Consider the following 12,969-nt stretch of genomic DNA (forward strand, 5'->3'; position numbering starts at 1 on the left):
TGGCAATGAATTAATTTTTTTTCATGTAGCTATATTTAAAGCAACGTTACATGTGTAGATAAGTAGCGAGCAAATATTTAAAGGAAGTCACTTTGATCCATTCCACAAGAAATTGGGCCACCGAGAGACAGCGCTACAATGGGCTTTCTGGAAGATTTTCACATGGAATATCAGCATCTTCTATTGTGTTAAAACTACTGAGTGTGACATAAAATGGTCTAACCATTACAAATGAAAAGAAATATCGTATTTTTAAAACAATTTGTCTATTGTTTTCATATTCTATTATAGAGTATGCTGCACTGTAAAAAGATTCCATAAAATCCAAGATTGCGCTGCAAGTGGCCGAAGTGATTTGTTCGCGAGATGATGTTAGTAAAATAAATTATAGAGATAAAAGCAGAACAAATCAAACCAAAATAAAAAAACAACGATGCACCCTTACCTTGCTTCCGTCGGCATTGGGCTCCTGTGTGATTGCAAGTGACCCAGAAAGCAATGTTTAAAGTCCTGCTGCTACGGTCAATTGAGCTCTCTTTGGCTGCGTTAACACAAGCAGCCCAACTCTGATATTTTTTTCACTAATTGGTATTTTGACCTGATGTGAAAAAATCTGACGTGATTGGTCAAAAGATCAATTGGTGGGRAAAAAATACAAGAATTGGGAGGCCTGTATAAACGCAGCCTAAGAGCAGTGCTAGTGTTGACTGTACTGTGTGGGTTCAGTTTGTTTGGTGTATAGCAGAGCTACAGTACCAAAGGAATGTGTGCATGGCCATACCTATGACTAACAAGTCAGCTTCACATACAGTAAACATTTGAAAAAGATCAGCATGACTTGAATCACCAGGTCATTATAATCAATGCTGAATTCAGTGCTATAGTTCATAGAACCTCTGAATGACTGATCTATAACTAACATGCTGACTACACTTGCCATACGCCATCCACACAAGACGCGATCAAGACACGCAGGTTAAAATATCAAAGCCAACTGTGAACCAACCATATCAATTTGGGGGCATGTCGAAACACATGAAACATTCATGGACATTAAGCTAGCTTGCTATTGCTAGCTAATTTGTCCTGGGAGATGAGCATTGGGTTTTTGTATGTATACATTGTTGCTGGATAATTGTTGAATTTTTGTAGAATACAAATTCGTATGTTTCTCTACTCAGACGATTAATCCACAGATAAAAAGGGAAAACGAGTTTGTTTTTAGTTAATTATCTTTAATTCATCTCTMCTCATTTGTCTTTCAAGCATCCACGTGGGCTTGTATCTTTCTGATATCCAATAAGGACGGGACTTGTGGAGCGTCTAAAATATAACCAAGTTCTATTTTAGCGCTTAGCTAGGCAGACGCTCATTCACACGAGCGGTGGGGGTGAAATGATTGAATTACATGTATGTGTACATTTATTTTGCAACGTGGCCGGTGAGGTTTGCATGTTAGTTGTCTAGCATAGCAGATATACACACACACAAGACACTCCATACAAATAAAAAAGACGTAAACATTTAATGAAGGTTTCCTCTGAACCATAGAGGTGTTGATCAGGAAATACACCCCTGTCCTACGGGGTTTGTATTATCACTACAAGGTAAAATCCCTCTCTTACCTGCTCGTCTCCAGGCAGCCAGTAGCCCTCCTGTTCGATGCCAGCCTTGGACCCCTTACAGCCCACAGTGAGAGTCTCTACGACCAGGCCRTCCTTCACTGCCAGACTCAGCTGCCTGGCCGTCTCCTTTGGGTGCATGCCAAACACACGGCTCAGGTACCTGCACAGACACAGCACATCAACATCACTGTCTCGGCCTGCCTGCGTTCTCTAACAACTCAACTCAAGCAAGGGGAAATGCATACACCTCCAGCCAAATATGCAATTCACAAGGGAAATGAGCGAGAACAGAACAGAAGCAGCTCTAGAAAAGAGTGCCCACTGCATTGCCAAGGAAGGYATTGCGTTGCCAATTGAAAATCTTGAAGTAGGGCCTGGCCTATCCCCCAGAAAAATATTGCTACCTGCATTGGAAACTCATTATCACAGTGAAGCCCAGTACATGCTCAAATCACATAGAATAATTAGACATATACTAACACTAATGACTGTGCATTTTGGTCAGACAATCATTCATGTTCTGCACARAGATGGAACTTTTTCACATCTAGGTCCTAATGTAAAGAGATTATAACACAATTTCCTCACTCTCATTCCCTTATGCCTTTGTTCTCATATTAAACTGTATTTTCATGGTCTCCCACTGTCACCACCTCATACATTCAAATACAAAATGACATTAAGACAGTTCAACAGTGCCTGCCATTGAATTTCATCGCTTTATCTCCATGACAACAGCCACTCTGTGGCATTCATTATGAGAGTGGCCAACTCCCAGGGCTCTCTGCCTGAGGATTTCGTTTGGCCATATTCCTTTTCCCATTAACTGAAAATGACTGATCAGCCATGGATTTCGCCGTGAATGAATTTAGACTAGACTATAAGAATATCACATAACGATCATGTCTAATAAACTTTGATAGGACCTAACTCTTACAGGCTGACTACACCAGCTCGCGTYGCGTGCGTTGCAAAATAAATTTAGACATACATGTTATTCAACTATTGCACCCACACTGCTTGCTCGCCAACGAGCGTCTGCGTTGCCAAGGGCTAAAATAGAAGTCAGTTCTATTTCTGACGCAGATCGCGCTGCAAGTCCTGCCTCTCCCATCTCCTCATTGGTTTATAGAAGCAGGTACCCACGTACCATCTTCTCATTGGTTATACCCAGGTGGGTGACTGAAAGACTAAATAGGTCAGTGGCGGTAATGCACCTAATTTATGAAAGTTGCCAATAGCAATATAAAGTCAAGAGAAGAAAAAGCCTGGAAGGAGGAGAGATGACTAGAAACGTTTCGGTTGACCGTTTTATGTATGGATTAATTGGCAGAGTAGAGGACCTTGTGCATTTCAGATAAAATAACAACTCAATGTTTATATCCCAGGACAAATTAGCTAGCAACAGCAAGCTAGCTAAATAGGACAAATTAGCTAGCAACTGCAAGCTAGCTAGCTAAATTGCCATAAATGTTTAATGCTTTTCGACCTGTCCCCAAATTAATATAATTGGTTCAGAGTTTGTTTTKATATTTTAACCTGCGTGTCGTGATCGTGTTTAGTGTGGGGGGACAAAATACATTTATGCACGATGGCGCACGCGGTTTGGGTTTGGGTTCCGTGTTAGGGTCGAAATCTAATTATATATTCATCAAGGTTTGATTCTACAATATAGGTTGGTTGAATTCATTTATGGTCTCAGGGCTCAAAATTCAGAGCTGCCCGTTGGCCTGGCAACATCTGCCAAGCTCACCGGGCCAGTAAATCTAGCTTTCATATGGCCCACTAAGGCCATTACATTTTCAAACTCCAAAACAGAACATGTCTATTTGTAATTAATCACAATCTTCCCAACGTCTGACACTTCACACTTGTTATCAACCAGCATTCGGTTCCCAAGCGGTGGCAAGAATGCCAAAGCCTTCCCCCTCCGTCTCATGTGACTCCCAGCTCAGTACGGCCTGGATACTCGAGCCAGACCCGCAGAGTTGAACTTCGGCCATGTCATGTGTCGCGGCCATTTGAGTGCATAAACAATAGGCTTATATTCATTGTAAAATTCACACAATTGCACTGTATTTATAAACACTGTAAAAAATCACATGATTTTATTAGGCTAGTGGCAGTGGGAGTTTTTTAGRACATTAAACAAGCAACAAGAACATATTTAGAGTCTGATCCACAGTGCATTCGGAAAGTATTCAGACTTTTTCCACATTGTTACATTACAGCCTTATTCTAAAATGGATTAAATTGTTTGTTTTCCTCATCAATTTACACACAATACTCTATAATGACAAAGMAAAAACATGTTTTTAGAAATGTTTGCAAATTTACAAAAAAATWAAACTGAAATATCACATTTACATAAGAATTCAGACCCTTTACTCAGCAAAGTCTTCTTGGGTATGTCACTACAAGCTTGGCACATCTGTATTTGGGGAGTTTCTCCCATTCTTCTCTGCAGATCCTCTCAAGCTCTGTCAGGTTGTATGGGGAGCGTTACTGCACAGCTATTTTCAAGTCTCTTCAGATGTTCGATCRGGTTCCAGTCTGGGCTGTGGCTGGGCCACTCAAGAACATTCAGAGACTTGTCCCGAAGCCACACCTGCGTTGCCTTGGCTGTGTGCTTAGGGTTGTTGTCTCATTGGAAGGTGAATCTTCACTCCAGTCTGAGGTCATGAGTGCTCATCAAGGATCTCTCTCTGTACTTTGCTCCGTTCATCTTTGCCTCGATCCTGACTAGTGTCCCAGTCCCTGCCGCTGAAAAACATTCCCCACAGCATGATGCTGCCACCACCATGCTTCACCGTAGGGATGGTGCCAGGTTTCCTTGGCATTCAAGACAAAAAGTTCAATCTTGGTTTCATCAGACCAGAGAATCTTGTTTATCATGGTCTGAGAGTCCTTTAGGTAACTTTTGGCAAACTCCAAGTGAGCTGTCATGTGCCTTTTACTGAGGTGTGACTTCCGTCTGGCCACTCTACCATAAAAGCCTGATTGGGGGAGTGCTGCGGAGATGGTTGTCCTTCTGGAAAGGTTCTCCCATCTCCACAGAGGAACTCTAGAGCGCTGCCAGAGTGACCATCGGGTTTATGGTCATTTCCCTGACCAAGGCCCTTCTCCACCGATTGTCTAGTTTGGCCAGTCGGCCAGCTCTAGGAAGAGTCTTGGTGGTTCCAAACTTATTCCATTTAAGAATGATGGAGACCACGGTGTTCTTGGGAACCTTCAATGCTGCAGACATTTTTTGGTACCCTTCCCTAGATCTGTGCCTCGACACAATCCTTTCTCTGAGCTCTACGGACAATTCCTTCACCTCCTTGCTTGGTTTTTGCTCAGACATGCACTGTCAACTGTGGGACCTTAAATAGACAGGTGTGTGCCTTTCCAAATCATCAATTGAATTTACCACAGGTGGACTGTAGAAACATCTCAAGAATGATAGATGAAAACAGCATGCACCTGAGCTCAATTTCGAGTCTCATAGTAAAGGGTCTGAATACTTATGTAAATAAGGTCTCTATTTTTTATAATACATTTGCAAACATTTCTAAAAACCTGTTTTCGCTTTGTCTTTATGGGGTATTGTGTGTTGATTGATGAGGAAAATGTTTTATAAATCCATTTTAAAATAAGGCTGTAACGTAACAAAAAGGGAAGGGGTCTGAATACTTTCCGAATGCACTGTAGCTAATGATTAGCCCATTGGGGTAAACAATGCAGATTAGCAACTCCATGCTTCAGCAATGTAGCCATGATACTGCATCAGGCTACAGGTGATAATGCTAATTGCTAAAATAGCACACCTGCCTGCAATAGGGACCATGTACTGGCCCTAAATATATTACTTTTCACCAATATGTTATTGGGCTCATTTCTGGTGGGGAATATTACATTTGAAACGGTTCCATATGTTAAGGCTATGTCATCATTGAGGGGAAGGTTTTAATTTTGTTTTCCAAATAATCGGTTTAAATATCAGATTGTATGGTTGGCTATAAGGTGTTTGCCCAGACTGCAAATGAAACATGAAATCACCCATGATTAAAATTCTGCATGCATAGCTTGCGTTCCTGTGATCGGTGTGCCACTGGCAAATGTATCTGAATKTCAAGCCCTGTAGTCTAAATGTCAATAAGCTAAATAAATTCCATGTCAAGTATTGAACCATGAAACCATCATAATTTCAGCTATTGATCAAGTATGACCCTGAGAGCGGGGTGGGTAAGACCATCCATCATCCACCAAACTCAATACGTATTGAAAGTGAATAGGCTATGCATGGAAGGTGCATCACAATTGTAAACAACTAGAGACACCTCGTCGTTTTGGCTCCAAAACGRCAAGGTGTCTCCACTAATGCTTAGGCCTACTCTTTTGGCGTTTGTGATGTCTCCATTTTCCATACGTATTGGAACAGAACTAGTATGACTGCAGCACTTACTTTGAGATCCTGTCCATGTTGGCAATTTGTTTCTGGTTGCGGATGACCTCAATGGCGGCCCACACGTATTGGACCACTTTAGGGTCCGCCTGCCTCTTCTTCACCACACGTGACATGACCTCTTTATTCATGACACCTGCAAGGGATGGGAGAAAAGAAAGGTTTCAAAACATTAGGCTATTTCTTTAAACACTGTGGAATCTCATCAAGGAGCACCATCAATAGAGAGCAGGGGCAGACTACACCTTCAGCCTAGCCTGGTGGAACAATCCTGAATGCTACGTTCACCATTCATTTTCACATCAACAGAATGGTGAACGCAGTGATCAGGATGATTCCATCAGGCTACCTCTAGCCATCTTCCTAGCTAAAACCACCAGGATAAAGAATTCATACAGGATAAGAAACAACAAGAATTTGCAGGTTCCAAAGCCCTTCAGGACAAGGATTGGTCAACCCAATCAAGACAACAAAACTGTCTATTCTCATTTCAGAAGGTCCTGACCTCAGAAATGTGCCTTGACTGGCCTAATAGATGTCCATTGTCCATGATGACACAACACAGCTCCAATGATCATGCAAGTGTCACAGGTGGCTTCCTAATTCCTTTTATATATATATATATATATATATATATATATATATATATATATATATAATTTCCTTAAACTGCAATGTAAAAGGAATCAGCATTTAGGGACCTGTAGTAGAAATGGCCTACATATAAGCTATTCAGTGGGAGAAGAAAAGCATCATACTGAAAAATAAACTGTTATTACAAAGACACAATGAAAGTTGTGCAACTTACCGACACGGCCATAGAACAAATAATAATTTAAGATTAAGACACATGAAGGGACCTGCAACTTAGTATCCGTAAAATAGTCTGATTCAAGTGCTGTTTTCCTATCGTACTTTAGAGGGAGAAACAAGCAAAAACAATAGGAAGACATCCTAAAACAGTTAATCAATTACATTTGTTAAAAAGCTTCATGAATGTGGGTAAAAATTACTGTCTAAACCTCTCTGTGGAACTTCTAGGCAGGATGGACCTGCTACTAAAGCTGCTCTTGTGTTGCATTAAAGTGCTGTGGAGTAGGTGTGTGTCATTGCCAATGATCATGTGTGTTTTTGCATGCAGCATTTTTATGAACAGGTCCTGCATTGATTCACCGGCTGCAGCAGTACGTAGCACTTGCTTTCTTGGTAATTTTGTCAAGCTTGTTTAAGTCCTCCTTTCAAGCACACAATGGCATAGCTCACTACACTCGCCATGCCACTGCTGTAGAACATGCGAAGCATTTTGTCACAGACATTAAAAGATCTAGCTAAGCTTCCTTAAAAAGTACAGTCTGGATTGGTATTTTTTGTAGACAGTGTGGGAGTCCTCCTTCCAGTTCAGTTTGTTTTACACCCAAGTACATATACTATTACACCCAAGTACTTGTTAGAGTCCCCAGTACCAATCTCTTCACCATTAATAAAAATGGGATTAAAAACATCTTTCTTTTTCCTAAAATCTACCACTAGCTCATTGGTCTTCAGTACATTCAGGTCCAGGTAATTGGCTTCCCACCATGTCACAAATGACTCAGTTGTATCTATGTGATGAGCATTGCCTTCTCTCATGACACAGCTTCCTATAGCAGTCAGAGAATTCCTATGAAACAATGTTTCAAATCCAAATTCACGCATTTCTCTTCTTAACTTGTTTTGGCTGCAGGGGGCGTATTGAAAAACTGGAAAAATATGTGCAAATTTTCAAACGGCCTCTTAATCAATTTTTGCTCTTACAATATGCATATTGTTATTACTATTGGATAGAAAACAGTCTCTAGTTTCTAAAACCGTTTTAATATTTCTCTAAGTGGAACAGAACTATTTTTACAGTCCATTCCTATCCGGAGTGAGATTTCCAAAAATCGATGTCGCTCTTCGAGCCCTTGTCTATAAAAGGGCATGTCACTTAGGACTGTAGAAACACGTCATACGCCTTCCTCTGTGTGTCATGCGGAAGTGAGAGTTGAAATCAAGTTGATTATCTCGTCCTGTATTTTGAACACAGCCTCTTTGATTGAGTGTTGCGCAGTTTATTTTTCTTTCTGGGCGCGAAGTAGCACCTGGACTCGGCTCCTGGAAAACACTCTGTAAAGGTGAATATGATCTCTGGCTTAGATTTTATTTGATACATGTCACAATATCATCCTAAAGTATGTTATTTCAATATACTTTAATTATATTATTGAAATGTTTTCTGGACTTTAGACGTGATGCGACGCAATAATTTTTTCAAGATGGAGAGGTTAGCGTCGCACTGCCAGTGTGCTTGCTAATTCAAGAGGGTATTTGTTCGTTCTGGATCGAAAAAAGACGTTTCTGAACAAAGGACCCCTTGGAGAACATTCTGATGGAAGATCCACAAAGATAAGGACCCAATTTGGGATGCTTTTTCATATATCTGTCGAACTGTGCTAACGCTACCGTTTGGCTAGAATCAATGTTGCTGTGTTGCTAGCTATTGTAGTAAGCTAATATAACGATATATGTGTTTTTCGCTGTAAAACACTTCAACAATCGGAAATATTGTCTGTATTCACAAGATATTTGTCTTTCATTAGCTATCCACCATATATTTGTCTGAAATGATTTATGATGAGTAATTAGGTAGTTGACGTTGGTGTCTATTTTCTCTGGCTACTCCCGTGCGATTTCTGACTGTAGCTATGATGGTAGCAGTAATGTAAAACTGATTTATAGCTAAAATATGCAATTTCTTTGAACAAAACATAGATTTATTGTGTAACATGTTTATAGGACTGTCATCTGAGGTAGTTTTTTTCTAGGTTATTTAGGTTGGTTCTAGGTTAGTTAGGTTGGCTTGTGCATGCTACTTGCATCCTACTTGTGCTGAAAAATGTCTGTCCTCTTTTTATTTGGTGGTGAGCTAACATAAATATATGTGGTGTTTTCTCTGTAAAACATTAAAAATCGGACATGTTGGCTGGATTGACAAGATGTTTATCTTTCAAATGCTGTATTGGACTTGTTAATGTGTGACAGTTAAATATTTAAAAAAATAGATTTTGAATTTCGCGCCCTGCATTTGAGCTGGATGTTGTCATAGGTGTACCGGTGTCGGGCTGCAGCCATAACAGGTTTAATAAGCCTCCATGAAACGTAAAATGTCACTTTAGAAAATGGGTTGTCACTAATGTTACCACAGCCACAAAGTCATAATTATGGCTAAACCACACCTATTTCAAAAATGTCTCTTCTTGAAATCTTATTTTAAACCTAACCCTCATCTTAACCCTAACCACACTGCTAACTGTATGCCTAACCATATATTAAGACCAAAAAGATATAGGCCATCCAATTTAGATTTGTGGCTGTGGTAACCATAAAACTGATATTACAACCTCACCATATGTAACCTTAATTTAACTAGGCAAGTCAGTTAATAACAAATTCTTATTTACATTGACCGGACGGATGTGATGCAGCCTGGATTCGAACCAGGGACTGCAGTTACGCCTCTTGCACTGAGATGCAGTGCCTTAGACAGCTGCGCCACTTGCTGCGCCATTATGTACATTTTTGTCCAGACTTCACACACAGAATGCAAATCCATAAATACTTTTGTTCAACTCTAACATTTAAAGACCAAAGGCCAAATTATGAGCATGGTTTACTAACCATTCACAACACTTTACTAAATACATAAGCCTATAGTAGCCTACCTACACACATCCTGGGATTTTACCAACTCATTGGGTCAAACACAGGAGGAAATAGCCTACACATCAGGTACTTCAATTTTTTCTTCAATTGGTCATAGTCAGAATACAAAACATGTGATACTGAAATGTGAGCCAAATTTCACAGATTTAGGCCACTCACATCCAGTCCGTACAATACCATGGCATCTTATATGTGAAGCATATTGAGTTTACACTGATATATAGAGCAACAAACACTTAGGCCATATACATTTTATCAAATGTTAACAGGTGAGGCAAGCGAGCAAATATAAATAAAACAATTCAAGAGTAGAGATTCTTGTTAGCAACCTTAATTCAACACCTAACAACCTAATCAARAGATTTTAGCCTCTTGGCGAGACTAAAAGAAGCATGGTTCAGCTATAATCTGACAGAAAGTTGTGTATCTCTCTTTACAGGAAGCTTGAGGACATAATTTTTTATTTTAATGGTGTATTTTTTCACTTTTTATTTTTGAGAAAAGTGATGAGGGGCAACTGTTAAACATTTCATTACATTTGTATGGCCTTAGCAAGACAGTAAAAATAACCTGAGGGTTGAAAGACTGTAAATCATGTATCTTCCAATGCCTGACATGCAGCCTGCTGAGCTGTAAGAGAGGGTGAAGGATTGCTGAGAGGAGTAGAGGTGACAGTGAGCAATATCCCATGCTATGCCAATCAGAGTAGGCGTTAATGAGTGCCAACTGTGCCATAGCACTACTCTGTGCTCAACTCCACTGGCACCCTACAAAGGAAAGTAACAGCAGAGGGCGGCAGGTAGCCCGAGCTTTGGGCCAGTAACCGAAAGGTTGCTAGATCGAATCCCCAAGCTGACAAGGTAAAAATCTGTCTTTCTGCCCCTGAACAAGRCAGTTAACCCACTGTTCCTAGGCCGTCATTGTAAATAAGAATTTGTTCTTAACTGACTTGCCTAGTTAAATACAGATCACAGCTGCTACACACCTCTGTCTAAGGTGACTGACACTACATGACTCCAATACAACAGAGGTGGAGGAACTACACTCCCCTATTCAATTATGCAAGGTGTCCAGGAGCACAAAAAAGACAGAGCTTTTAATCATACATGAAATAAGTCTAGTTATTGGCATCAAGATGAATAAAGTTGATCAAATGTATGCAACATTTGTTGTCTTCCTCAAGGTCCAGCTGCTCCTCTGTTTTAACTCTTCCAACACAACCAGTGTTCAACAGAGGAGGGTGACATAAAATATACCATCTGAAATTAACCACTGTTGAATATAGGCTATCTATATACCTGGTACGGGCAGCCGGTCAAACAGCCGGTCAAAATCACCATGAATAATAGTAGCTATGGGAGATAGGACTTCTTCAGGATTTCTGCGGCTGTGCTAAAGCTGAAGGAATAGCTAAAACTAAGTCAAGAAATACTATTTTGAAAATATAAAAACAGGATAGCTACTTTGACCTCTCTCATCTCATTCGCTGGACCTGAATATGGGTTCGGCTAACCATACCAGGCAACTTTTCACACCACGAACGGCACATGTGCATAAAACAGTTGTTGGGTGTAAGATAGGCCTGCTATGTGTAGTACCTAGCTAAATTCATTGCAATCACTTATCACATCGACTATTATTACAGCTAACCATTTAACTAAATGGGACAAAACTAATCATTTTTACATTCAAATTGCATAATGTTGACAAGCAGGCAAACATTTTGTTACCTAGCTAAAGCGTTAGCTAGCTAGATTGGCCAGCTAACTAGCTAATTGGACACATTAATACGCCTTGTCGTGACTGTTTTAATTTTGTCTGGCCAACTATTTGCACATGGTTAGTGGGGAGAGCAGGTAATTGTGCCTTCTTCCCTAGACCATCCAAGGTGTCTTATTTCCGGATTAAGTATTCAACACAGTCCGTGGATATTTCAACAAAAGCAGCCAAGGCCACAAGAGCAAACTGGGAGCTCCCAGTCAGTTAGCTGGCTACTGTCAGCTTAATATTAGGTAGCTAGTTGGTACTAACAGGAAGCTAGCTAACGTTTGGATAGGATAATCTCCAAAGCGTGGGCCAAAGACAGCTTGTCAAAACGTTAGTTAGCTAGATCAAATACTTCAATATGCATGGCTTGATGTAAACTACTAAAGCTATCAACCTAAACATGGTTCGACAAAACAAATAGTAAATTAAGCTAAGGTAACTAGCCAGCTAGTTAGCCAACGCATTAGCTAGCCGAATCGGTAAAGCAAAGCAGTTCTGTACTAACTAGCAAACGTTAGCTGTCAAACAYGATTAATAGCCGCGTAGCTGGGCTAATCAAATACAATATCGTTTTGACAGTAGCAAAGAAACTACAGTAGCTACCACAACGTGCATGGAAAATCTATTTTTTTCCCCCGAAGGCGCCATGTTCATAAAATAGCTAACTAGCCGTAATGTTTTCATTGAAGTAATACATGTTTCATTAAATAAATGTCAAACTTACCTTTACTACAGTATTAATAATATATGTGTCTGTATAACTCCGTGAATGATTCAATGTAAAATACCTTACATTTGTATTTCCGGGATAGTTTAGACTGTCTGAATTATGGTTTATGTCCAGCTGGCCACAGCACAGGATTGGGGAGGTAAACAGCGCCAACATAGCAGGACAGGTTTTTACACAGGAGRACTCTAGTGGTGGAATTATGATTTGACACGATTTTTACAGTCTATGCTTGACACACTTCTGTCTTTGTTTTTTTTGTGAGGMAACTTTTGAGAGTGCATGTAKGTGACAATAAAACATATATATATTGAACAGGCTTTTGGCCAAAAAAAGATCAACATCTGTAAAAGCTGCCCCTTACACTTGAATAATCTAAAATGCACCTGAACAGGGATTTAAGCGATTAACATTATTTCACTACAATCAATACTTCTCAATGGTTTCAACATATCCGGGTATAATATATACCATTTAACGTATATATATATATATATAGATATATACGGTTTCAACATATCCGGGTATAATACATACCATTTAACGTATATATATATAATATATATATATATATATATATATACGTTAAATGGTATGTATATATACATATATTAGGCAAACACCCCTCAATATAGAAGATCCTAAATTAGGCTACAGAGCGC

General features: G+C 39.8%; 1 protein-coding gene across 7 annotated transcripts in view; it reads right to left on the reverse strand.

Moving 5' to 3' along the window:
- LOC111956382 (zinc finger MYND domain-containing protein 11) overlaps positions 1–12,480 on the reverse strand; it is a 29,237-nt gene extending 16,757 nt beyond the window's left edge. For 2 of the 7 annotated variants that reach the window (XM_023976846.2, XM_023976842.2), the window contains exons 1-4: positions 12,305–12,477; positions 6,073–6,208; positions 1,626–1,785; positions 446–469 (exon numbers count right to left, since the gene is read on the reverse strand). In XM_023976846.2, the coding sequence (XP_023832614.1) occupies positions 446–469; positions 1,626–1,785; positions 6,073–6,203 (315 nt within the window). In that variant the 5' untranslated portion in view covers positions 6,204–6,208; positions 12,305–12,477. Of the gene's footprint in view, positions 1–445; positions 470–1,625; positions 1,786–6,072; positions 6,209–12,304 lie in introns of all 7 variants that reach the window. The other 5 variants (XM_023976843.2, XM_023976844.2, XM_023976845.2 and 2 more) reach the window with 5 other exon arrangements.
- Positions 12,481–12,969: the final 489 nt, after the last annotated feature.

This window comes from Salvelinus sp. IW2-2015, linkage group LG32 (genome assembly GCF_002910315.2).
Source record: "Salvelinus sp. IW2-2015 linkage group LG32, ASM291031v2, whole genome shotgun sequence".
In the NCBI taxonomy this organism is placed as follows: domain Eukaryota; kingdom Metazoa; phylum Chordata; class Actinopteri; order Salmoniformes; family Salmonidae; genus Salvelinus; species Salvelinus sp. IW2-2015.